Source organism: Embiotoca jacksoni, unplaced genomic scaffold (assembly GCF_022577435.1).
Source record: "Embiotoca jacksoni isolate LCO1_2020_lvr unplaced genomic scaffold, fEmbJac1.0.p SCAF_164, whole genome shotgun sequence".
NCBI lineage: Eukaryota > Metazoa > Chordata > Actinopteri > Embiotocidae > Embiotoca > Embiotoca jacksoni.
Window position 1 is genome coordinate 1 of NW_027185301.1, and position 27,429 is coordinate 27,429.

The following is a 27,429-nucleotide window of genomic DNA, read 5'->3' on the forward strand; positions in this document are numbered from 1 at the left end:
ATCTTTCTTATGTCAGTTTCCTCCGTGAGTAAAGGTCTTATTATTTGTGGAGATGAAAAGCTGTGTCATTAAAGATTTTGCGGAGATTTGGTTGGTGAAATAAGTCGATACTCCCGCGTAAGATCGTGTTAATCTTCGTAGCCTCGAACAGAACCGCCGATTCGAACGTAATTGATTCTTAAAGGCTAACTCGAGCAATTTAGCGCGTTCATAAAGCTGGGAGGACGTACAGAAAGACAGTCTCCGCAAAAAATTGGTAAAGGTCCGTGGCCGGGATCCGCCATTACCCATGATGCAAACGGGTAGCGTCTTTTCCCATTGCCAACCAACCGCGACGTCCCCCCGGGACCAGAATCGACCGTATTTGGATCGGACTCGATTTGATTGGCCGCCCGCCCGCCCGCCCGCCCGCCCGCCTCCAGCCGGAAATCTGACCGCACCGCGCGCCTGTCAATCAAACAGACCGCCCCCGCCCCCATTGATTGTCGACGAAAATATAATCCGGGATCTCTCCGGCCTTACAGTTGTGTCGCGGCGGGTCGAGACGGTACGTGAAAAAAACACGCCGACTCGGGCCTCTCGGAGGTCGCGGGCGGCAGGGAAGCGGGAGCACACTTGGAAAAGTGGAGCTGTAGCCGTGTGACGCGATGGGGGGAGGGGGGTGTGTCGAGGGGGGGCGGGGGGGGTGAATCAGTCGGTGACAGCGCGCCGCTTTTTTTTGGAGCAGGATGTTCCAGGATAGCGTCCTCCGAGGTGACTTTCACTGTCGGCGGCCCGGGGGGAGGGGGGGAGGAGGGAGGGGGTATTTTCGGGAGCGGGCCGAAGGCGAGAGGCGCAGGAAACACAAGACGCAGTGTGTCATCGGACACGGCTGAATGTTCAGCAGCTCCGGTCCGTGAAGGGCATATTGTCCCATCCGTTTCACTTCACGCTTTTTCGATGATGTTTTTTTTTTTCTTTTTCCCGTGGTCGTGGCTCACGTTGTTTGTTTGAGTTTACGTTCAGTCGTCAACGAAGCTCGGATTTTCCGGAAAAGTCGACGTCATGATCGACTCGTGGATGAAAGCCACTTTGCAAGTTCGGACGTGACCGTATTTGGAGTGGCCGGGGCGGGGGGAGGAGCCTAAACGCTGGATCTGACTCGATCCGGTCGGAAACCCGACGATGCTACGACCCCGCCCGCCGACGGCCGTAAACCTGACTGCACCGCGGACCTGTCAATCAGACGGACACGCTCCCCCCCCCCCCAATTTTTTTTTCTTTAACTAACAACACCGAGGCAACTCGCGGGAGAAAACGCGTGAAGTTGAACGGGAGTCTGCGGAGCTGAAGTGGGTTTGGAGCCAGACCTCCGGTGGCACTCGGTGGTACTGCAAGCTGAAGACAATAACGCGCCGACCCGTGTGGGGGGGGTGGGTGGGTGGGGGACCTCGCCGCCGCTCGGGGAACTCGTAACTCGAGATCCACGCGGCGCCCTCCGGACGGGAACGCTGGCGTTGATGGAAGTTTGGTACTCGGGGACATTTTCAGAGGTCATCTGTTGCCCCGTTGTATTCATGTGGCGCGTTCGCGGGCCAACAAAAGTGTGGGAAATATAAACCGCCTTCATTCAGTGCGATTCAACTGCGTGCCGTATACAACTATCTATAACTGGGGGGGGGCGGAGGGGGTTGTTGTTTTTTTGAAAGGAGTTTTTTCTGCAGACATTAAAAAACACTATTTTAGGTGAAGTTAGACTTGTTATGATTGTTTTTTTTTTTTTTTTTGGTCTATTTATGTTCCCGGTTCGAAGCGGTCGGCGACTCGCAGCGTCGAGGATCGAGCAATATCCGGATCATAAATCTGCTGGCGGCCGACGGCTATCCAATCAGACCAAACCGCATCCGCGTAATCCCGAGCTTTTAAGGTTTTTAAAGTGATCAACTCGTCACCATGGCGACTAATCTGCTGAATCCGCGTCAGCGTTTTCACACCGCGGGAGAACACTGGCGTTATGAAGAACGAGAAGATGATTGTGATTCGAATCGCGTGTTGAAATAATAACGTGGAAATGTATTGCGGGATGGACGTTTCTCCCGCCGGGCGTCGTAGAAACGAGACTTGTGTTCTCGAGCCGGGCGTCTTCTCTTCTGTGCCGTGAGCGGATGGGACGGGGGGGACGACGACGGGGGACGGGAGCCCCCCCGATGTCAAACGACCTCCCGCTGAAGGTCACGACGCTCGGCTGCACACAGGACGCACTTGCGATGTCACACGGCGTTCGGGGCCCCCCCCCCCCCCCCTCCTCCCGTAACCCTACATCTCAAAGCCCCCCCCCTCCCCCTTATTCCCTTCCTCCCCCGCGTGTTGCTCACTCAGCCGCGCCGCTCCTCCTCCCCGCCGCCCGCCGAGGTCAGCGGAGCCGAAAGTCCGATGTGCGCTTGGCGCTTTGAGCCTCTGTAAAATAAATAAATAAAATCAAATAATCAAATAATCAAATAATAAAATAAGATGCGATAGAAAGATGGAAGGAAAGAAAAAAAAAACAAAGGTGAACAGACGGAGGCGTTCGTGCCCGCGTCCGAGTGGACGTGCTGTTCATCGGTCCGGGTCACATGTCCGCCCCTCCTCCACCCTTCCTCCACCCCCCCCCCCCCTCCCCCGAGTCTTGTGTCACGTGCTCTCCGCCCCCCCCCCCCTCCTCTCTCCCTTGAATCGCCGACCGAACGCACCGACGGGAGAAAACGGAGAGAGAGACTGTTTTTATTTATTTATTTATGTATTTATTTTTATTCCTTTATTTTTGTTCCCACCCATCCATCCCGCCGTAAAGGGCCGGCGGATTGATCTCAACCCAGATTGGTGAGCCGGGGGACGCGGCGGCTGGTCTGGGGGTCGGCCCAACACGAGGCGGAGAAAAACCGCCGTCTATAAATAGAAGCAGAGGGACCTGCAGGCGGGAGATTCTGCCTCATCTGTCACACCGAGCAGAGGGGGGGGGGGGTGATGATGATGATGGGGAGGGAATGGGAAGGGGGGGGGGCGGGCTTCGCTTTTAAAGAGAAATCCAGTAAATTGATTTAAAAAAATCAGCCCTCTCCAGGATTTCTCGGAATTTTAATGTTGTTTTTTTTAATTCTTTGTAATTTGCCGGATAAAATTGCAGAAATGAGAAAAAAAAAAAAAAAAACTGCGAGTTGAGGAAGAAAAAAAATGTCTTTTTTTTTTGTTGTTGAAACAATCACCCGATAAAGAGTCGTAACGCGATCGCTTCGTAACGAGCATCTCGGGGCATATTTCAGTTCGCATCTTTTTTCTTTTCTTTCTTCGTCTTGAACTGCAACGACTAAATCGCCCGTCCAAATAAAAAGCTTCTGATTGGGTTGAAATGGTATTATTATTATTATTATTATTATTTCTCTTACGATTGGAAGTGTGTCCAAGGCGACGAAACGCCGGCTTCAATAATGCTGCTGTCGCCGGACGGTGTCCCGCGAGACCGGATATGTCGGCAGGCGGACGGACGTGAAAGCCGATCGGGATCGACGTATATTCGCCGACTCGGCAAATATGCTTAATTAACAGCGGTGCCTCGTTTTACGTCGATGGCCAATTGATTTGCTGTTCCACTTTCGGGGGGGGGGGGGGGGGGGTGGGATGTGGGGTGAGGTGGGATCGGGTGGGTGTGGGTGTGTGTGGGGGGGGCATCACTCGTATCAAGGGTAAACTAAACGGAAATATTGGGCGTTTTGACAACACTTCTGCGCGCTTTGCGTCTCCAGCGCTTATTATTGGTCGGCGGTTCCGGGGGAGGGAATCCCCGCCCCCCCCCCCCTCCCCCACCCCAACCCCCTCCAAAAAAAAAAAAGACCAAATTAACAGAAAAAAAAAAAGAAACCGTCGGAGAGCCTTTCTTGGATTACGGTTCACCATCTGCCGGTTGGTGGGTTGGTGGTGGTGGTGGTGGTGGGGGGGGGACTCGATGATGATCCCCCGTCTGAAGGCCTCCGTGGCGTGCCTGTGTTCGGTTAAGTCCCGACGTACAGTAGATGATGTGATGTGCTGGCGGCTCCCCGCTCACGTGGTGGTCCGTGTGCGTGTCCGTGTGCGTGTCCGTGTGCGTGTGCGTGACAGAGAGTGTCGTACAACCAGTCCTTTGGCTTAATCTCGCCGGATTGACGTCCGACATCGACCAGCTCTCAGCTGTGTCACGACATCCCCACAAGGCTTCTCTTTATTCGATGTTATTAACAGAACAAGCGTGGCCTATTTTTTTTTTCTCTTTTTTGAGGAGAACTTTTGCAGCTCGGTGAAATGATATTTTTAGAAGGTATTCGTCTGGAGAGGCGGTACGATGATACGTTTCTTCAAAGCACGTCCGATCTGTCCGACTTCATCATTAACACCGTCGCACTGTTGTTATTTTAATTTAATTTGTGTCTTTGTCTGTCTGTCTGTCTGTATGTCTGTCGATCAGTCTATCTATCTATCTGTCTGTCTTTCTGTCTATTTATCTATCTGTCTATCTGTCTATCTATCTATCTATCTATCTATCTATCTATCTATCTATCTATCTATCTATCTGTCTGTCTTTCTGTCTATCTATCTATCTGTCTATCTATCTATCTATCTATCTATCTATCTATCTATCTATCTATCTATCTATCTATCTATCTGTCTGTGTGTGTATCTGAAATTCAATTACCATAAAAGTACACACATTATGTAATAACACATCGTGATTTACTTGTCAATTATATTTTGTATATTCATTTTGATCAGGAAATTAACTTGCAGTTAATAAATAAAAAATAAGAATAAAAAAGGTATAATATTCCCCTTGGAACGACTTTTGTGGGAAGAGCAGCAACAACAACAACAACAACAACAACAACACGGCAAAAAAATAATATGCGATACTCATTAACACTAATGACCTTTACCGCATGACGGTCCGACGACCCGAAGCAAACTCACCGAGGATGAACACGTGAGCAAAATGATAATTTCCACAGCACACACACACACACACACACGGGGATGAGGAGGCGTCACCATGGCAACGTTTTGGACGAGAAGAGCCGGCGAGTCTCACACGGTCGCTGCTCGTTCGTTCGACTGCTCACGAGGAGACGCACGCCGCCTCGTGTTACTATAAAAGCGGCGTCGCCACTGAATAAAACAAATAAATAAATAAATAAGGGACGGGAAGCATTTCGAAAGACGGTCTCGCTCCTGTGTTTTTTGTTGTTGTTGTTTTTGTAACATCTATTAATAGCAGCGAATAACCACGAAAAGGCGCACTGCGTTGCATCCGTTAGCGCCGGTCCCCGTTTCCCCCCGCCGCTCTTCTTCCGCGCACTGAGCATGTGCGGTTTGCTCCAGTTCCCGAGAGAGAAAACAAAACAAAAGAAAAGGGCGGGTCTTTGCCGGAGGTGTGGGGCGGAGGAGGCATTTACATGATTTCAGGCTTACGCACGACGAGGCATTCTCGTTAAAGCCGTGACTCCAAAAAAAAACACAAAAAAAAAACAAGCCGTGTAATCTGGCACTCAGCAGATGAGCAGCGTGGCATTTTTTTTTTTTTTTTTTCATTTCAAATTGCAGTTTTGGCTTCCCTTTTGTTGCCATGGCGACAGTCACTGGAGGTTAGCCATATAGTGCTTTTTTTGTTGTTGTTTTGTTTTTTTTAAAACGTGTGTGTGTATTTACGTTAGAAGACAACCTCGCACTAGGCACCCGCGACTTTTAGCGTTTCGGGGAAAATATGTATTTTTGTTATTGATTAGAAAATAAGGGGGTTGGTGGGGGCGTGTCTGTTTGACTGACAGGCCCGCGGTGCAGTCAGATCACAGCTATCGGTGTGCGGGACGTAGCATCGTCGGGTTTCCAATCAGATCGAGTCAGATCCGCCGCTTGCTCCCCCCCCACCCACCCACCACCACCCCACTCCGCCAGCTCGTCCATATATGGTCGCTTCCTGCTCCGAAGTAGCGAAGACGGCCGACGGGCGCCGTCGCTACACGCGTGCTGACACGCGAAGCGTGCGTTCTTGTGTTTTAACGTGCCGAGTCGTGACTCCTTGTCCGTGCGCCTGTGTGTGTGTGTGTGTGTGTGTGTGTGTGTGTGTGTGTGTGTGTGTGTGTGTGTGTCTCCTGCAGAGAACCGATGAGGAGGCCGTGGTGGACCGCGGGGGCACACGCTCCATGCTCAACACCAACTTCGAGAAGGAGGAACTAGAAGGTAACGCACATCGGTGACGCGCGACATTCAGCTGAAAAAAAAAAAATCCGCTTTTAAATCCATCTGTAAAAATTGCCTCGATACAAAGGCTGAGATCAAAAACACGTAGCATCAAATTTAATGGTGAAAGGTCGGGATGGCCTCGACTGTCCTGACAAAAAACAAGAATCTTTAGCCCCTTTAATAACCAAGGTAGTGAACTCGCCCTGAAAAACATCAAAAAGTCCAAATTGTTTGTGTCTTTGGAGCCAGTTTTGTTGAATTGTCACAAAGGAGTTTTTGTTTTGTTTGTTGATGCGAGTCCCGCGGCATCAAAGAGCCCCAAGGTCCATTTTCCTTCTATTATCAGCGGTTCAGACGTCATAAAAGGGACACGGACGTCAATTTTGTCCCGCATCAAACGGCACCCGCAACAGACAAAGAAGGTGTTCAAAGAAATACGTACGATATATACATATATATATATATACATATATATATAAATATAATAGTATCAGCTTTGAACTGTGCTCTGATTGCAAATGTAGCCCGAGAGACAAGACCCAGCTTTAAAGCCATTTTTTTTTAGGTTACGTCAAAGTCGGAAAAGAACTCATTTTAAATGTTAACATTTATAAAAAAAAAAAAAAAAAAAAAAAAAAATGCGGAAAAAGAAAATGTTCTGAAACGAGGGGACGAAATGTAACGCTAAAGCCGGACCTTCCTTTCCCTTGTAACGCTCGGCTCATGAAAAGCTTTGGCACATTCGAGGCGAGTCGTAACCGAAAGGGAGATTTTGTTCCGCGGCGCATCCGCCGACCCTGGTTGCCAGGCAACGTGGGCCGAGGCAGCCGGGGCCGAAAGATGCGTCACTCTTTGAGGTGGCGTACTTTCATCTGAAGGACCCTCATCCACTGATATTCTTCTATATATTCGATATTGTTTTGCTGCTAAAATATTCAATTAAAAGGCCAAAATGGAGAATAAATGTATTCCAGAGCCGAATCGTTTTTTTTTTTTAATATTCCGTTCAATATAATAAAGGGCATATTTTATAGCATCAGGAAAAGTTGAAAAAAATGATCTTTTCTTTGTAATGTTTCAATGTAATATTTACAAGGCTGGAAAAAGCCTTTAAATGAGTTACTTTAAATGGAAAAAAAAACCGAGATGCTATTGCACATCTGGTGATATTCAGCGCGTTTTATTATTATTATTATTATTATTATTATATAAGAAAGGCCAAAAAAACAACATCGTCAACATCAGCGAAGTCACATGTGGTTCTGGTTCACATTAACCTTCATCACCATAAACACACACGCACACACACACTAAAGTCGATTTAGACTCAATCCCGCAATACTGCGCAGCCGCTTTCTGCCCTAAATACTCTCTAAATTGGATTAATCCGCCGCAGAAAATAGCCCCCCCCCCCAAAAAAAAAAATGTAATTACAGAGCCTACTGTTTAAAAAAAGAAAAAGAAAAAAAAAAGGAAATTATATTTTTTAGTTGTTTTTCCACTTCCCAGACAAATACGCGAGCATCGCGTTATCCTTGAATACGCGGTTTGCAGTAAGTGCGAACGTACAACACGAACGAGTCGAGCGCCTGTGACATCAGCGGCAGTCGGGGCCTGGAGGAGAGCTATTTTTGTAAGTCCCCCGCTCTCGAGTCTCGACTCGTGAACTTTCAAAGCCGTCTGCTGGAAAACATGCCTCGAGTTGTGATTATTATTATTATTTTTTTTTTTGCCGAGCGTGCGCCGTCAGAGAGGAACATTTGACTAAATCTTGAAGAGCGAAGTTTGGTCTTTCAGGGTAATTTCACTACCTTCGCTTTGAAGCTCATAACTTGGTCACCATTCACGCTATACCTTGGTTTTGTTTTTTTTGTTCTTTTCCTGGACGGTCTAGGCTATTCAAAATATTTCGTCACATACCTCGGTAATACTTTTTTCACCGTACGCCGTACGATATTCCTACAGCAGCCCACCTTCATCATGAAAATGACCCCAATTGCAAAAGGCGATCTCGTTTTGAAAGAAAAAGGGATTTGGCCGTCCTCAAAGAGGACAACAGCTCTCTATTCGGACCGGAGCACCGGCGGGTGCCTTCAAGGCAGCGGCTCGTTTGTTTGCCGCTACCTCTCACCGGGTTTGTTGTTGTTGTTGTTGTTGTTGTTGTTGTTGTTGTTGTTGTTTTGTGTTTTTCATTTCTCAACAAGCTCTAAAAGCCTTTTTCTACCTTACGTCTGGTACCCGCGGCACATTCGCGTGAATTCAGGTCATTCCTGAGAGCGTAATAATTCACGCAAAGTATCACGTGATAAAAACGCATTGCTTTTTAATGGGGTACCACAGGGACAGGTGCTCGGGCTCCCCTTTTTTTTTTTCTCTCTCAATTTACATTGGTTCTCTCGGCCCCGTTATCCTCTCGGATGTTTTTTTTTTTTTTTACTCTCCGCCGCTACGTTGACGATACTCGGCGTCTGCCCGACTCGGCATTAATCTCGGCCCACCTCAGCGATGCCGCGGAAAACGGGCGGTCGGGAACCGACGCCGTCTTTTGTCAGAACATCGCAACGCGCTGACGATGCGGATTTGGTCGTCGGTCGCTACGAATACGAAGAAAACGCGGTGCCTTAAAGACGGATCATTTCCAACTGAAAGTCCAAAGACGCAAATTCCTTTAACTTGTATTTCGTCTCACGAATCCTCAAAACATAAGCTGTTCAGGGGCGCCCCCAGAGATCTCCTCGGGTGGTTTAATTGTGTCCTTTTTTTTTGTTTTGTTTGTTTGCGGTCACATATCGCAGCTGTAAAATTCCCCCCGCCCCCCACTCCCCCGCCCCGCTCCAAAAGAATGACCTTCGGGGTCAACGAAACGGACGACATTTGAAAATGCATTCGGGACTGTAAAATCTCACGTCGTCCCCAGGTCACCGCACGCTCTACATCGGCGTCCACGTTCCCCTGGGCCGGAGGTCGCACCGACGCCACCGTCACCATGGACACAGGCACAGGAAGCGGTCCAAGGAGAGGGACTCCACGGCCGACGACGGACGAGAATCCCCCTCGCACAGTAGGTGTCCGAAGCGGACTCCGAGAGAAAGTGTCCGCGCTGCGAATTCTCACCGCTCGCTCTTTCCTCTTTCTTTTTTAAATCCCCCCCGCCCTCCCTTTCTCTCTCTCTCTCTCTCTCTCTCTCTATCTCAACACCCGCCCGTCCTCCTCGGGGGGCCGTCTTCTGCCCGCCGCAGCAGACACACCGGCTCAGAGGGTACAGTTCCTGCTGGGGACGGAGGACGCCGACGAGGAGCACATCCCCCACGCCCTGTTCACCGAGCTGGACGAGATCTGCCTGAGGGAGGGCGACGACGCCGAGTGGAAGGAGACGGCCAGGTAAACGCGGTGCGAGGCCGGTCGGTCGGTCCTCTTTTATGGCGGGAAAGTCAAAAGCGAGACGCTGACGCCGCGACGACGCTCTGCTTCGCAGGTGGCTGAAGTTCGAGGAGGACGTCGAGGACGGCGGCGAGCGGTGGAGTAAACCCTATGTGGCCACTCTGTCCCTACACAGTCTCTTCGAGCTGCGCAGCTGCATAATGAACGGCACCGTGATGCTGGACATGAGGGCCAACTCCCTGGAGGAGATTGCAGGTAAACGCTGGGAAGGTGGGGGAGGAGGGAGGGAGGGAGGGGGGCGAACGACGGCTAAAAGTTAAAAAAAAAAAAAAAAAAAAAGTATCTTTCTGCCGCTTCTAGGCGAACAAAAGCGATAGGTGGCGTCCCCTAAGGCACCGTCTTCGGGCCTCTAACGTTCAACGGCTACAAGCTACGAGTGTAGGAAAATACCCCGGAAAAACGTTGCCGTAATTACGCAAGGGCGGCCCCCGTACGATAGCCGAGTAAGTACGCGGGACGGGATCTGTAAGTAGATGGACTAAAATAACGTTTTAAACGGAGCTACGGGGCGTTTTTGGAATTGAAGAAGAGCGATTGTAAAATTCAAAGGTGATGATCGTTTAATGAAAATGCTCATTTCTCAGCGAAGACTTACGAAAAGAAAGGCTCCGTGTCGCTGCCGCGTGTCCCAAGTAGGCTCGACTGCCGTAAACCGCCGCCACTCGATTCAATTAAAGGCCATTTTATTTACGTGGCGCCAAATCGCACACGGGATTTTTGGGGGCGCTCAACGCGGCGAAGTCTTAAAGCTGCCCTTCATCGCAACGGCCGCAGAGGACGACGTGACCTCGTTCGGGAGGAATCCTGAGACTCTGCGTGGTAGTTGCTGCTTTTTATTTATTGTTTTTGTAGGTCATCGAAAGAGAGCCTTTATCTGATCGCGGCCCAACGAGCTGCGCTGCGAGAAAGATCTGTCGAACTTAGCCTAGTTTCGGTGCGATTAAATCAACAGCGGCGGGTCGTGTTGTTTTTTCTTTTTTTTTTTTTCCTTGTCGGTAATAATCGGCTTAGCGGTCGCTGGCTGCCACGCCGGGCCGGACAACATCAGGGAGCAGTAACCGCCTTTGTGAAGAAAAAAAAAAAGAAAAAAACTGGGGCTAAACAGGTGTGTATGTGTGTGTGTTTTCTCGGTGCGGGTTTGGTCCCTCAGACATGGTGCTGGACCAGCACGACGCGTCCGGCCCCGTCGGCCAGGACGCCCGGCGGAGGATCCGCGAGGCGCTGCTCAAACAGCACCACCACCAGAACCACAAGAAGCTGGCCAACCGCATCCCCATCGTGCGTTCCTTCGCCGACATCGGCAAGAAGCAGTCCGAGCCTCATTCCATGGACAAAAATGGTGAGCTCGCGCACGCACCTGCCAGTAGTCAGGCCGCAGTCTTTTTCCAGTCCTCGTATTATCCTCTGCTCCCCCCCCCCCTCCTCGGTGATGTCGTTTGTACGTAAATGAAACGTGTTCCCGTATAATGTCGTAATCCTTTTTTGTGCACGATTCTCCGAAAGTGTTATCCATCTGTGACTCGCTGTTGATATCTCATTTTCTCCTCTTGTCTGTGTTTCTCCGTGTTTGTGCGTTTTGTCCTCGTCCGCTGTGTGTGTGTGGTTGTTTTGCACGTGTGTGTGTGTGCGTGTGCGCATGCGTGTTTGCGCGCATGGCGTGGCGTTCACCAGTAAACGTCCTCTGTCGTCACACCGCTAAAGCCGCCGAGCGTCCGCGTGAGAAAAGGCTCCCCGAGAACGCCTCGCCCGGGAGGGCCTTTTCCCACCGGGCGTGCCGGCGGTGGACGCGTCGCGCGTCGCCGCGCCCGCCCGCCTGGAGCCCCCCCGGGGGCCGCGGCGGGTGCCTACGCCGCCACCGCCGCGCGACCCCCGAGACCAAGACCCACCGCCTCAGCCTCCTCGAGGCCATCGCCCAGGGCTACTGTCCCATCGCGCAGGACGACACGGAGCAGGAAACTTGCACAGGCAACCGCGAGCGGCGGGCTTCGGAGATGGTTGCCGTCGGCGACGGCGTAACGTGGGGGGGCGGGGGAGAGTATCGTCGCGACGAAAAAGAAAACCCCACGGGAAGCTTCTTTTCCGGCCGTTCCGTTTTTGTGAAAACTTGATTGAAAGGGGAAGTCGAAACGGGACGTTAACTTTCGGTCGCTTAAGCGGTACGCGTGAATTATTCACGGCGGCCGAGCGGGGCGCGTTAAACGCAGCCCGGCAAATTTGTTTTTTTGTTGTTGTTTTTTTTACGATAATACTCTCCTCCCGTCGTCATCGACGTGTGACGGCTAGAACCGAGACTCTTTTTTTTTTTTTTTAACCTTCACTAAATACTAATAGCGGTAGATAAGACGTCATCTTTATTTTGCTGCCTTTTTGAATTTTGTTTGGAAGAAATAGTTTTAAAACGTCGGGAAATGTACTCGTTTGACTCCTTGCTGGCGGGTTCGATTTACCGCTCGACTCTTTCCTGTCTCGGAAAAATGTGGCTACGAATTAGCACGTTACCGGTGAATATTTAGTACGTCCAGACTTCCTTTACGGGAATGGTCCCATGTTTTGAAGGGGATAAACATCATTCTGTCGAAAAGTTATAGGCACATCCAGGATGTTTGTTGATGGAAAATGACTATTGTAGCTTTTATTTAAAATCGCCAGAGCGGTGTCGATCCCCGTATCCGACGCTCGGCAACGAACGAGATCATTTCCCGGTAGTTACACACCGTCACTGAGCCTTTTTGTTTTTGTTTTTTTTGGACGGCTTCTGCACCCCACGAGAAAAAAAACTGCTCGAGAGCGAAAGTAACGAAGGGGCAATCTTCGGCTGGGAACGCAAAAAGGAAAGACGCCTCTTTTAAACGAGGGAACGAATGTGGAATCTTGAAAGTTCCCAAAAAAAATTTTTTTTTAAATAAAAAAAGTCAAAGATTGCACCTCGTTGGCTTAAAACTAGACTCGGGGACAGATTTTGCTTAGCTGAATTCACCACCGCACCGCTAAATGCGTTTAACACCCGTATAAATAAACACTCACCGGGTACAGCTTGGAAAAAGGATACAGTTTTGGATGTTCGGTCGCTAGTTTTACACCTTTTTTTTCTTTTTTTTTTTCTTCGGTGTTTTTGTTTTTGTGCCAATACAGGTTTCGGCACCTAACAAAAACCCCCCCCAAAAAAAAAACAATGAAAAAAAAAAAAAGGGGTCCACTGCTGTATCGCATTTTTCAGAGGACGTAACAGTACCCTTGTAGTCACTCCCTAGAGACCCTTTTTCCTTTGTGTGGGAAAAGCAGCTCCGTGAAAACTGACTTGTTTGTTTGCCCCCCCTCCCCCCCCCGACAGGCCAAACAGTCTCGCCTCAGTCCCAGCCGGCCAACAACGAGGGCAAGCAGGACGTCAGCCGGGAAAACAGCGCCGTCGACTTCAGCAAGGTGAGCCCCCCCCTCCACCCTCCACCCTCCCCGGACCCACCGCCGATCCCGCTGTTTACCCGCGGCCACCGATAGCCGGGGCCCGCTTGTGTGTTTAACCGAGCTCGGGTTACGCGTGTGAAACCGACGTGGGAAACCGGCCGGAGTCTTGAACAGCGGAGCTTGTTTTTCGCCGGTCGGGTGTCGGAACGCTCCGGGTCGGATCAGGGCGTCACGGCCTCGCAGGGTATTCGCCGTGACGACGCACCTTTCGATCCGTCTGCTTCTAAAACATATTTATGTGTTGTTGTTGTTTTTTTTTTTTTTTGGGGGGGGGGGGGGGGGGGGTTGGTTTTTTTTTTTAGACACAGAAAGCAAAAAACAAATAAAACAAATTTTGTTTCGTTTTCTTTCCGTCTCGCAGATCGACCTCCACTTCATGAAGAAGATCCCCCCCCGGCGCCGAGGCGTCCAACGTCCTGGTGGGGGAGCTGGAATTCCTGGAGCGCCCCGTGGTGGCCTTCATCCGCCTGTCCCCCGCCGTGCTGCTCAACGGCCTGGCCGAAGTTCCCATCACCACCAGGTTACCCCCCCCAACCCCCCCGCGCGCTCCTTTCGAGCCGACGATCCCCCCCCCACCCCACCCCTCTCCTCCCGAACGCTTCGCCAAGGGACGGGTTTTGACTTCTCTTTGTCGTTCTTTTGTGTCGGCACAGGTTTCTTTTCATCCTGCTCGGCCCCCTGGGAAAAGGTCCGCAGTATCACGAAATCGGTCGATCCATTGCGACGCTGATGACTGACGAGGTGAGGACTTTAAAGCGCCAGAACGCCAACGTTGTTTTAAGAGGTTAACGGGTGGTTGTTGTTGTTGTTGTTGTTTTTTTTTTAAGTATTAAATGCTATTGTCGATTTTTGCCTCGTTTTAAAACGGAGTCGCTTAAATATAACGTTTCCTTTGAAGAATGCCCGTCTAACTCTGAGCTTCTGTACAAGACCCCTACGTTAACAGACTAACGTATCTCCATTTTCAAGAAATCCCCCAAAAGTCGTAAAAAATGGAACCTGACCTTTAACGCTGATGGCGATAGTTGTATAGACCACCTTCCCGGGTTATGAGCCCTTTTACGTGTGTCGTTATTCAAAATCCGTATTATTTGGACCCAACGCCGAGACTCGCTGAACTTGGTTGCTTCATTCTTAAAAGTTACTAAAAGGAAAAGGCATGCTGGGAAATGCTCATTTGTTTGTCCTGGTTTACTCCCGCCCATTTGCGATATGTCCCGTGAAAGGGGAATTTGAGGAAGGGGGAGCAGCCCAAAAAAATATTTGCACCGGGGGGTGGGGGGTGGGGGGTCAACGGAAAATTAAAATACTTCAGTAAAAGTCAAATACCTTCAAAAAATAAACCGGAGTACATTTTCCACGACTTAATTCTGCCTCAAAGTTTATGACAGATATGAGCTATTTTGATATAATGTCCAATCACATACTCGCATTTGTATCCCCAAAAGCTGGATTAATAAACATGGGATATTTTGGGATATTGTCTGACTTTAGTTACATTAGTGTAGCTTAGGGAGTTCGAGAAGCTTTCCCCCTTCAATCGCCGCGTAAGTCGTTTTTTTCTAAAACCGAACCTGACCCTTTGACTTACGTAAAAAAAAAAAAAGGCAGAAAAACAACAACAAAACCAACCCAAAAAAAAAATAAAGCCGTTGGGAATCAGCAGAGTGTGACGGGAAAATCGTCACGGGGAGATTTCCCACAGTGTGGCTACGAGCTAATGTTAGTCACCGTCGTCTGAGCCAGATGTCGCCTTTGTTTTCTTTTTTTTCCCCCCCGTGTCGTCCCATCGGGACGCGTTAACAAAACAGAGGGGAGCGGATGTCGACCTCCTTACGTGAACGGGAAGCAATGCAAGCCGTCGCCGTGAACGAGGGACGGTATTCGGATCGATGTGAATATTTCGTTGTACGAGTTGTTGTGTTTTTTTCGCCGCAGATTTTCCACGACGTCGCGTACAAGGCCAAGGACAGGAACGACCTGGTGGCGGGCATCGACGAGTTTCTGGATCAGGTGACGGTGTTGCCGCCCGGGGAGTGGGACCCCTCCATCAGAATAGAGCCTCCGAAAAACGTGCCCTCTCAGGTAAACGTTTCGATATTTAAAATATTTCGGTTGTTGTTTTTGTTTTTGTTGTTGTTGTTGTTGTTGTTGTAGTAGTAGTAATACGCCCGCGAGAGTCCCCTTCCCGTCCGCTGAGAAAAATATCCCAACATCTGCGTTGTCCTCTAATCTCGCCCGCGTTGCGCTCGGCGCTTTGATGCCGCTCCCGAGGGTTCTGTTCTCAATCCCCCCCCCCAACAAAAACAAACAAACAAACAAAAAAACCATTAGATGTTTTTACCCCCCCCCCTCCGTTAGTTATTTTTGGTCTGCTTTAGAGCACAGATCCGCCATTTTGGTCGGGAGAGAGGGGAAAAAAACTGTCGTTATTTAACGGAAAAGACTTTCTAAAGGTTCGTTTCAGGTCTCGTTTTTTTTTTTTTTTTTTTTAATGTATTTATTTATTTATTTGTTGTCGTTCGGGTTTTGTTTTTTGGCGCTTGGATCGCTCTGCCGATTAACTCTGTACGAGGAATATGTTGGATCGGCAATTCATTGTCTTATTTGATTTTTTTTGTTGTTGTTTTTTTTTTTTGAACCGCAACAGGAAAAGCGGAAGATTCCCCCCGTTCCCAACGGGGTGACGGACCTCGGCGAGTCGGAGGACCACGGAGGGCACGGCGGCCCCGAGCTCCAGCGCACCGGGAGGTAAGCTCGTCGGGCCTGTCGCCGCGCCCCCATCCCCCCCCACCCCCGCCCCGCCGGCCCATTATCCCTCCTCGCACGTCAACCGAAAGAAGTCGGGGAGTTTGATTCCCGAGTTCGAAAGCGCTCCCGTTCTTTTTTTTTTTTTTTTAATTGCAAACGATGCTCCATTATTCAACGAGGCTTTCTACCGCACCTCCCGTCGCACATTACATCCACTCGGCGGTGCAAAGCAGCGGTTAGTGCACGAGCTCCACTGGCTGTACCTTAAGTACAATCCTGTGTTGTTTGTGCTCGCTTGTCTTCTTTTTTTTTTTGGGAATCCTCCCGCGCAGCACTTAACCAACAGCTTTAAAGTTACTAGTCGCGTCTCTGTTTGATAACTTTAAAGGTCCCGTGCGGTATAAATTCAGATTGACTTTGTTTGTTTCGTTTAAAAAAAAAAAAAAAAAAAAAAAGCAGCCGCGGTTGCTGTGAAATGCTGTAAAAGTCCACGGACGAAATTTCGACGCCGAAGACGGACCTACCGTCGGTTTTGGGCGAATCGCTCCAAAATCAAAATCAAAATCAACCGATCGGACGAGAGCGTCACTGCTATCGATGACGCTTCTTAAAGACGCAAGCACAAAAACAGCCCCAGCTCCAAATATTTGTAGATGGTTTTATTTTGGCAGTTAAAACCACAAAACTATCTTTAAAACACCAACATTGTTTGAATACGGGACCTTTAACTCGCGACAAGAGTCCTTGAGAAGGATGCTGAGAGATCACGCCGAGGGAATAAAGATGCAAAAAACAAAACAAACAAAAAAGTAGGATGTCGGTCAAAATCCACGAAGGGGATTCTGGAGCACGACGGAGCGATAGCGCAGTGCGCTGGGTGCGCGGGGGGGGGGGGGGGGGGTTAATGTTGTACATCTTGGAGGTTTAACAGCCGAGGAGTGAGTGATGCGCTGCCGCTGAGCCGCCTGTACGAGGATCTTATCCTCCGGCTAAAGATTGGCCGGGAGCCCGGTCCGCCCCCCCCCCCCCCCCCCCCTATCCAACCGACACTGAGCTCCCCCCGCCACCACCACCGCCTCCTCCTCCTCCGCCACCTCGCGGGACACGAGCGCGGCCGCTCAAACTGAAACCAGCGTAAAGTGGGCCGCCCGCCGTTGCCGCGGCAACCGCCTCCGGCTCTAGTTCCCCCCCCCCCTCCCGGATCGTCCCGGTGTGCTGCGGCAGAGAGAGGCAGAGTCACGCGAAGAAAACATAGAGGCATGAGTCGGCAACTCGCACGCACACACAAACGCAGCACAGAAGTGGAGTCGGTTCTTTTTTCTTTTCTTTTTTTTCACAGCTCATCGAAACACGAGAATAGAAAGCGTGGGAACGCTCCGTCCCTCGTTCAATATGTTTCTCTCAGGGTTCACGAGAGCAGTCGTTTGACGCCGGAGGCGACACGGTCCGAACTTCGCGTACTTTTGTGGCACGACATCGGTTTATTTCAAACCCTCCGAATCCTCCGATCGGCATAATTTTTTTTTAAAAAAACAACCACAAAAAAAAACAAAAAAAACAGCCGTAAGGGGACGTTTCAGAAATGTACAAATTGAAACGAGACGAGTTTTCAGCTCTGTGTTTACAAGTTTTACCATGTCCCCCCCCCCCCCCCCCCCTCCCACCTCCCCCCCGCAGGTTGTTCGGCGGCCTCGTCCTGGACATCAAGCGGAAGGCCCCCCACTACCTGTCGGACTACGCGGACGCCCTCAGCCTGCAGTGTCTGGCCTCCTTCCTCTTCCTCTACTGCGCCTGCATGTCGCCCGTCATCACCTTCGGGGGGCTGCTGGGCGAGGCCACGGAGGGTCGCGTGGTAAGGGGGGGGGGGGGGGTATATAAGCGATAGAGTTTTCTTCGGGCGGGGAGAATAAGGTCCACGTTGCACCCGCTAAGCCCGTTGCTATGCATTGCTGTTAACTTTGAGGTTGCGGAGGTTAAACCCCCGGTTCTCCGATAAGGCGAGCGGAAGCAGCTCGCTGCCGTGACAACTTTAGGTTACGAAAGGAAAGAATATAGCGAGATACCGAGCGATTGGTCGGAAGAGAACTTTAGGTTACGTAGGTAACCCCGGTTCTCCGACGACGCGAGCGAAGTCACCCGACGGCGTTTTTTTTTTTTTTTTTTTTTCTCCTCTCTCTCGATGGAATTTCCCGCGCGTTTTGTTACGTCGACGGCGACATCGCCGCTTCGTCCCGGACTGATCTCCCGACGGTCTCCCTTGCGGTTTTCAGAGCGCCATCGAGTCCCTGTTCGGGGCCTCCATGACCGGGATAGCCTACTCCATTTTCGCCGGCCAGCCCCTCACCATCCTGGGCAGCACGGGGCCCGTCCTCGTCTTCGAGAAGATCCTCTTCAAGTTCTGCAAGTAGGGGCCCGCTCACCCCACCCACCCCCCACCACCACCACCTCGTTTCTACACCATGCGCGGACCTTCCCGTTTGTTCACGCGTGCGCGCGTCTCTCTCCGTCTCTCTCCAGGGAGTACGGGCTGTCCTACCTGTCCCTGAGGGCCTGCATCGGCCTGTGGACGGCCTTCCTCTGCCTGCTGCTGGTGGCCACCGACGCCAGCTCGCTGGTGTGCTACATCACGCGCTTCACCGAGGAGGCGTTCGCCGCGCTGATCTGCATCATCTTCATCTACGAGGCCCTGGAGAAGCTGCTCCACCTCGGGGTGCACTACCCCATCAACAAGAACAACGACCTGCAGAAGCTCACTCAGTACTCGTAAGCACAAATGTTATATATATATATATATATATATATATATGGGGGTTTTTTTTGTCCCGTGTTCTGGTTGTGGTGAACAGCAGGAGGCGTGGAAGCTGATATTCTGTGTTTTTAGTTTTTTTTTGTTCCCCTCCCCCTCCTGACTAGGGGGAAAAAAAAAAAAGTGCCAAAAGCACACAGGAAATGAATACTACTACTAATGGTATTAATAATAGTAATAATAATGATGACGATGAAACACGATGAACTTTTCTAAATGAACAAAATAAAGACATTTTGAGAACCCAAAAGTAAAAGCGCTAAAGATGGAGTTCATGAATTTTAGGATCCTCCGTGCAACGAAAGATAAAGAATGTATATTTCTGTCGGCCTTAAAATGGGATTTCGGGTTCATTTGAGTGATGGTGTGAGATTTTTTTTTTTTTTTTTTTTTTTTTTTTTTTTAATGGAAGCACGTCGGCCCGGTTCTGCCGCAACGACTCGATACGAAATACTAAATGAGCGCGTGTCCTCCGCAGGTGCGCGTGCGCGGAGCCCAGAGACCCCAGCAACGAGACGCTCCGCTACTGGGAGGAGAAGAACTTCACGTCCTCGGACGTGAACTGGACGGCGCTGGAGGTCAAGGTGAGGAGGCCTTTTGTCGACTGTCACCGAATCCTCGTGGAAACGGGCGAAGTAAACGAGAAGCGCGGTTAAACACCCCCCCCCCCCCCACACACACAAAAAAACCAACAACAAAAAACAACAAACAAAAGAGAAAAAAAAAACAGTCTAGTCGGGCAGATTAAGAGCGCGCGGGCGGGATTTCACGGGATTTGAGGGGAACGGCGTCGCCCCAAATCGGTCACGCGAAATGTAGCGTGTCAGACGTACGGAGGCGAGTGTTTATTTGTGTTGTTGTTTTTTTTGGAAGGCGGTGAGCGCCGCCGGGGACTTTGACGCGCGAATCGCGGAGAGGAAGCGAGTCAGTTTTTTTTTTTTATCGACGTCCCTCGACTGCAGCGAGAGGACGCGAGGGGACGCGGGAGTCTCTGGTGATTGGGCCCCCCGTCGCGCTATTTAAAAGGGGACATTTTGGATTGAACTTTATAGAGAGGGGGTGGGGGGGGGGGGGAACGGGACAATTCAGCAATTCCACACACACGAGCGCCAGCTGGAAGGAAAGACCTCCGACAGCAGGAAGTGAAAACTCCCTTTTAACGGGAAGCGAAGCGACAGTTTGACGGCGGCGGCGGTGGGGGGGCGGGGGGGGGGCTCGACTGCCGACTGTTCAGACTTCACTAAACTCATCGCTGTCTTTTCCCCTCTACCCCTCCCCCGTCCTCCACCTGCTCTCACCCGCTCCCATCTTCACCACCACCATCCTCATCCTCCCCCTGCCCCCACCTCTGCCCCCCCCCCCCCCCCCACCTCCCCCGCGCCCTCCGGGGCCAGTAGGAGTGCGAGATGTGGCACGGCGATTTCGTGGGCTCCGCCTGCGGCCCCCACGGCCCCTACGTCCCCGACGTGCTCTTCTGGTGCGTGGTGCTCTTCTTCTCCACCGTCTTCATGTCGGCCTTCCTCAAGGAGTTCAAGACGAGCCGCTACTTCCCCACCAAGGTGCGCTCCTGCCGCCCCCGCCCCCCCGCCCCCGCCCTCCTTTTTTGAATATTTCAGGCCGCCGGCTGTTCCACGCCTGCAATCTCTGTGAAGTTGTCAATCGAGACTACGGCCGTGCGGCGCGGAATAATACGCAGCGCGCCGGCGCCACCTGGTGGACCGACGGAGGCGCCCGACTGCATCAGTGTGCGTCGGCGTCGGGGAGGCTACTCCGGGAATTATGACAGATTACCAAGTTACCGTGTGAGACTTTATGCCGGCGAACTACCTTGTGACGTTCCATGACTCTTCTAATAAATGTTTTTTAAACCGCTGAATAAAGCTGAAAGGTTCAGCGACACTAACGACGATTTAACGGAGCGATCCGTAATGAATAAGTAAAATAACACGTATTGAGGAAGTGTATAATTGAGTCCAGCTCTCTCTCTGTCTCTCACGCATTCTCCAAAACAGCGTGAATTATGTATTTCAGAAGTTATTTATTGATAACAGCTGAAACTTCACCACGGTGACGTTATTTCCTTTTTAAATGACAGTTGATATTTGGCAGTAAAAATGTCTTTGTTTTATTTTTTTGATGTATTTATTTTTGTCTTCTTGAATGTCCCTCCGGCCCGGTGACAAACGGCGACGAGGAGACTTCCCGGGGCTTACGGGGTCAACGATCTACTTACGCTGTCAAACGTTTCAAGTGCTAAATCCCCCTTAAAAAGATTGCATTTAAAAAAAAAAATAAAAAAAAAAATAGAAATGTTTTCAAAGCATTCATTTTGTGATCTTCGTCGAAAGCAAACTCTGCGTAATTCGAAGCTATTCAAAAAGAAATCTTTAAAACGCGGAGGGGGACATTGTTAAATGTCTCTCCGTGTCCTTGTCCCCCAGGTGCGCGCCATCATCAGCGACTTCGCCGTCTTCATCACCATCCTCACCATGGTGTTCGTGGATTACGCCCTCGGGATCCCGTCGCCGAAGCTGCAGGTGCCCAGCAAGTTCAAGGTGAGTCGCCGGCGGAGAATCGGAAAACGGCCGTCACGTTTCGGGACTCTTCTCTAATTAATCTGCGATTGTTTTTTTTTGTTTTATTTTGGCGTGAGATGTGGCTCGGTCACAATTGTTGAAACGAAAGACACCCGTCGTTTTTTTTTTTGTCGAAGTTCAGAGCTGAAAATGGGAAACTCGGGCGGAACTGCTGACAACTCGTGTTTAAAAGGCTCCAAAACGTAAAGTCGTTTTTTGTGTAACGTCAATTTAATATTTGACGACCCTTAGAGTTTATCGTACGTTATCGTGTAAAAAAAAGAAAAAAAAAAAGAAAGAAAGAAAGAAAGAAAGAAGACCTCAGCCACCCGACGAAATGACGGAAAACAATAAAAACGCTGGTTGAACCATTAAAACATGAGTTCAGGTGTGTTTTCCCGTTTTGATGTTGTAACTTTCCCGCTTTGGTCGTTGCTCTCGAACGCACTGTAACCTTACGGCCCCCCCCCCCTCCCCGCCGTCCAACGTTATTTGAATGTTTTTTTAGAATGATAATAACAATAATAATAATAATTGTTGTTGTCGTGCTCTCTCCAGCCGACCAGGGACGATCGCGGCTGGGTCATAAACCCGGTGGGGCCCAACCCCTGGTGGACCACCATCATCACCTTCCTCCCGGCTCTGCTCTGCACCATCCTCATCTTCATGGACCAGCAGATCACGGCCGTCATCATCAACAGGAAGGAGCACAAGCTGAAGGTTCGTCTCCCCCCCCCCCCCCCCTCTCCCCCACCTCACCCCTCGCCCCGCGTCCGACGTTTCGTCGACGACGCCTTTATTTATTCGCGCCCTTAAAAGGAATCCCCCCACTCCCCTCTTTTTTGTTGTTGTTGTTGTTGTTGTTGCTTTTTGCAGAAGGGCTGCGGCTACCACCTGGACCTGTTCGTGGTGGGGGTGATGCTGGGCGTGTGCTCCGTCATGGGCCTGCCGTGGTTCGTGGCGGCCACCGTGCTCTCCATCTCCCACGTCAACAGCCTGAAGCTGGAGTCGGAGTGCTCGGCGCCCGGGGAGCAGCCCAAGTTCCTCGGCATCCGAGAGCAGCGCTTCACCGGCCTCATGATCTTCACCCTGATGGGCTGCTCCGTCTTCATGACCTCCATGCTCAAGGTCGGCGGCGGCCGGGGGGAGGGGGGGAGTCGGGGTCAAATGTCGGAGAGAACGTCAAGACAAAATTTTTTTTTTTTTTAAAATGCCAATATATTATAACGCTTGTTAAGTTTTGACGTGCGATTTCCCGGTAAAATATCCAAATCATTTTTTTTTGTTGTTTTGTTCGAAGGGCGACGTACGTTTAAAAATTGGGAACATTTTTGAATTCTTGGGACCAAATGACGACGACACAAAACGCGTCCAGTCCTTCGGGACGGGAAATCTTAACGACGGGGAAAATTCAAACCAAATGACACGCGAGAGGAAATCATCATTTTATTCATAAGGCTACAATTAACAACATGTGATTATTATTATTATTTTTTTTTTTTTTGTAATTTAGTTTTTTTGTAATTGCCAATCAAAATGTAACGTTTACGACGCAGAACCTTTAGAGGACAAAATCCGCGTGATTTTGGAACGGTCCGAAGCTGGGACAAGTTAGCAGGGTTAGTTTTGTTCCTTTTCGTTCTTCCGCGTTATTCATATAAATGTCAAACAGTGATCATTTCCCATAAAAGGAAATTGATCTCATCAGCCCTTTGGCTTTCGAGCTAAAGTAAGACGGGTACAAAGTTGGGTTACGCCTTTCCGTGTTGTTCCGTATTATACGTTCTATATTTCTGTCCTCTTAAAAAGGTCAGAAAAGGGTTGCAAAAAAAAAAAAAAAAAATCAAATAAATGAATAACTCGAAACGTCCTGACCCTGAACACATCTTGCGTTGTCTCCAGTTCATCCCCATGCCCGTGCTGTATGGAGTCTTTCTCTACATGGGGGCGTCCTCGCTCAGAGGCATCCAGGTGAGCTCGCTCGTCTTTTATTACGGCGAATAATCCCCCCTCCCCCTGCCTCCCCCCCCCCATCCCGAGATTCAACTCTTTTTGTCGGGTTTCGCAGTTCTTCGACCGTCTGAGGCTCTTCGGCATGCCGGCCAAACACCAGCCCGACTTCATCTACCTCCGCCACGTCCCGCTGAGGAAGGTGCACCTCTTCACCATCGTCCAGCTCAGCTGCTTGGCTCTGCTGTGGATCATCAAGACGTCCAAGGCGGCCATCGTTTTCCCCATGATGGTAACCACATATATCATATATATATATAAGTATATCTACACGTACACATACGCGCGTTTTGTTTTGTTGCGCTTGACGCCGGCGTGCTCGTCCCGCTCCAGGTCTTGGCCCTAGTGTTCATCCGTAAGCTGCTGGACTTCATGTTCACCAAGAGAGAGCTGAGCTGGCTGGACGATCTGATGCCGGAGTGGAAGAAGAAGAAACTGGAGGACGCCGCAGAAGAGGTGTGGACGGCGCGCGGCGACATTAGACGACCGTTGACGTCTAGGGAAAAAAAAGCGTAAAAAAAAATGCGCCGACGCGGCGAGACGTTTGACTCGTCTCTCTTTGTTCGTCAGGAGGAGCACAGTATCATCGCGGAGGAGGAAGGCATCGTGCAAGTGCCGCTGGAGGACCACTACAAGTGAGTCGCCGGGGGGGGTCGTTGGCGCGCGTGAATAAAACAGGTGTCGGATTTGTGTCTTTTTTCCCGATATACCCCCCTCCCCCTCCCGCGCCTTTATGACTTTTGTCTCTGTGCCGGAAAGGTGCGACCCGGCCACGGTGAACATCACCGACGAGATGTCCAAAGGCTCTTTCGGGAACGTGTGGAAGAGCGTCAACCCCGGCGAGAGCGCCAAAAAGGACCCGAGCGCCAAAAGGTGGGTGTCGTCTCATCGGCGCGTCCGAGTCCGCGCGGCGCACATACTTCACGTTACTCCACGTTCACCGCAGGTCCCGAGCGGTTTTCGGGAGGGGGGTTCGGGTAAGTGTTCCCCGCGAGGGTGTCGAAGCGGCGGCGGCGGCGGAGGAAGCAGCAGGTGTTTGTTATTGAAAATGTTACGGAACGTTTTGCTTTCCATTTTTCCAGGAAAACTTGACGAGCCCAGCGTGTTTATTTTAGAGCAGCCTCGCCTCTCGCGGATTTCCCACGGAGTAGACTAACATAGTATCTCCCCCCCCCCTCTCCCCTCCCCCCTCCCCCCTCCCTTCCAGCTCCCCCTCCCCCCCCGCCGACCTCCCCCACCTCCAGCTCCCCCTCCTAACCTCTCGGAAGCCGATATCCCGAAGGTAAGCTCGCTCCCAGCGGTCCCCCCGTCGGCATGGAAACGTCTCGTCCCGTGTGCGCCTGTGTGTTTTACTGCCCGATTGTTCGCACGATTTAAAAAAAAAAAAAAACGTGCCTCAAGTGTTATGGCCGACGGGAGTGGATGCGTTAAAAAAAATAAAAATAAGAGGATGTGATTAAATGGATGTCGGCGGAGTGAGAACACGGCACGGCCCGGGATTGCATGCTGCTTCAGGGACGTGTGTTTTTTTTGTTGTTGTTTTTGTTTTGTTTTTGTGGCTGTCGCATGCTGTCAAAGTTGCATGATTTAAGGCACGACGTCTCATCGACCGAGTCCCTCCGGGATCTGGCCGTTGTTTTGCGATTGCCGCCATCAAAAATTCAAAGGAGCGCGACGCAATTTGCGGAAAATGGCGGGAATCAGCCAAAAGACATGGCCAACTCGCGCCGACACGGCAAGAGTCGGCGTCGACGATGGCGATTTCCCGGAGGGACCGATTTGTCTTCACCCTTTTTGTGTTGGGATGTGGTTATTTATTTTTTTTTGGGGGGGGGGGGGGAGGGCACCGTTTCATCTCCCGTTTGTTTGTTCCCGTTTGCAGTTGTCCCGGAAGCGGCGAAAAGCGACACAAGCGGCGGAGGCACGACAAGAGCCTGGACAGGGAGACGAGTTTGTGATGACGCGTACTCGGCGGCGCCGTCAATTGATCCGTAGATCGACGGGGAGAAAAAAAACATAAACAACAACAAAACAAACAGGAAAAAAACAAAAAAAAAACGTATACCGTGCCACACTCAACCACCTTTGTACTGTGCTACACTGTGTTTTTATTTTTATTTTTGAGGGTTTTATTTTTTGTTTTTTTTGTCGTCATGTAAGTCTTGTGTGCAAGTTGTGTAAAACGAAGACAAAAATTGGTTTAGAAGCCGTATTATTAAGCGCGATGGAAAAACCCCGAGACACCGGTCGGTGTTTTTTTTTGGTTTTGTTTTTTTTTTAGTTGATTTTGTCGTTATTTTTTTTGTTGGTTTTTCTACGTACATCGGCGTTGGGCGATACCAGCAATACAAGAAGGGAGCCAAGAATCGCGCGACGCTCGCGGCCGTGAACCGCCGCCACGCCCACGGGCCAATCGGAGCGAAACATTTTAAAACGGTTTTTAAACTTTTATTTTGTATTTTGTATGTTTTTTATATTTTTATCCAACCGAAGCGAAGTGGGCCTTTTGAAGAAGCCGCCGCGGCGCGGGGGGGAAAAAAAACCCACTCCCCCGCCAAAAAAAAACACAAAACGCGCGTGGATTTTAACGCAGGAGCGTTTTTGAACGCCGCCGTGGAATTTTAGCGCCTCGCCAACAGTAAAAGCGAGAAGAGTAGATATTTGCCAACACTAACGTCTTTCACCGGTATCCGAAAAGCGTCGGCCGCGTAGCGAATCTAGAACTTTTCTGACAGTATTATACGTAACGTATGTTTTATATATTCTGTGTATTTCAATGTTTCCGTGAGCACTCATATCACTCGAGAGTCTTTTCCATCGCTGTTTTACATTTAAACGTCTCTCCTCCGGTGGAGCGTCGCCCCGACGACGGGGGTAATTTGTTTTGTTTCGGGGAGGGGGGAGGAGGGGGGTTCGCGGATCGTCTTTGTCGGCGGGAGTAGGAGGAGGAGGAGGAGGAGGAGAACGACGCCTCGTGAGCCCGGCATTTTAAAAAGTGGGGGGGGGGGGATCTCCGAACGCTGAACTTTTTTGGGTGGGGGGGAGTGTGGGTGGGGTGGGGGGGGGGGGTGGGCGCGACCGCACGGGAAGCGACGCGTCTTCGAAACCCGCATAACTCGCCGTCACCTCGTCAGTACGTGTCGTCTGCGGACGTGCGATCTCCTCGACCCCCCCCCCCCCCCCCTCGGGCCGGCGAGTCGTCGTCCGGAGCCAATTGTTTTTGTAACGACGAAAAAAAAAAAAGAAAAAAAAAAAAGAACCAAGATTCGCCCGCACGACGGCGCAACGGTCTCGGCCGTCTCGCCGCGGGACCCCGGTTACTTCTAGAGATGCAATAAATTCCTTTTTTCTGGGAAGGGCAACATGTAATAAACAGTAAAAGAGTCTTAACGATGTATAATACATAGTATATTTTAATTCATGTAAAATGTTACTAATATATTATTAACACGAAGTCGTTGTCGAATTCAGGTTTTTGTTGTCGATGTTCTCCCCCCCGACCCCCCACCCCGCCCCCGCTGTTCAGTCGATGGTCTTTAGTTGATTAGCGAAGAATTAATAATGTGGTCAAAATTATATCAATATCAAATATTTGGACCGCTTTCTGTGTGGAAATTTTCTGCCTTAAATTTGGTAGTAATAGATGTACACTTTTCTGTTTTCAATAATTTAAGTCACCTTGTATAGAAAACGCTATCAGTTGGGATTCGTTGTTCAATTTGTGATTTGTTTCACGGGAGCGAGAGGGAGCGCCAAAGCGAGAGCATAAATAAAGATATTAAACTGCCGGAACGACGTGGCGCTTCATTTTTCTTTTTTCTCCTCCCGGTTTCACAGGCAGGTCGGCCGTAGCGAGCGTCGCCTTTGAACCCGAGAGTTGTTCCGCACGACCCTCCCGCAATCCGCCGTCCGAGGTTTGCGACTCGATTTAACTTCCTTGCCTCCGACCTTTTGGCCTCTGGAGCTCCATCGTGGCGTCCCGTCAAAAGGGAGTTTTTCCCCGCCTGCCGTAGGAGATCTTTCTTCCCGTTAAAAGGGTGTTTTTCCTGCCTGCTGTCGGAGGTGTTTCTTCCCGTTAAAAGGGAGTTTTTCCTGCCTGCTTTCGGAGGTGTTTCTTCCCGTTAAAAGGGTGTTTTTCCTGCCTGCTGTCGGAGGTTC

At 50.4% G+C, this 27,429-nt stretch overlaps 1 protein-coding gene across 1 annotated transcript; it reads left to right on the forward strand.

Moving 5' to 3' along the window:
* Positions 1 to 6,117: 6,117 nt before the first annotated feature.
* LOC138199158 (sodium-driven chloride bicarbonate exchanger-like) lies at positions 6,118 to 26,284 on the forward strand. Its single transcript, XM_069151097.1, is given in 26 exon segments — positions 6,118 to 6,222; positions 9,143 to 9,286; positions 9,465 to 9,606; positions 9,701 to 9,861; positions 10,817 to 11,005; positions 12,998 to 13,086; positions 13,490 to 13,516; positions 13,518 to 13,648; positions 13,782 to 13,869; positions 15,067 to 15,213; positions 15,779 to 15,879; positions 17,557 to 17,731; positions 18,150 to 18,283; positions 18,397 to 18,642; positions 19,164 to 19,269; positions 20,083 to 20,244; positions 21,127 to 21,240; positions 21,820 to 21,981; positions 22,138 to 22,389; positions 23,164 to 23,232; positions 23,330 to 23,503; positions 23,605 to 23,727; positions 23,842 to 23,906; positions 24,031 to 24,144; positions 24,479 to 24,553; positions 25,154 to 26,284. Coding segments are annotated over 26 exon segments (3,303 nt in total). The 5' UTR covers positions 6,118 to 6,185; the 3' UTR covers positions 25,230 to 26,284.
* Positions 26,285 to 27,429: the final 1,145 nt, after the last annotated feature.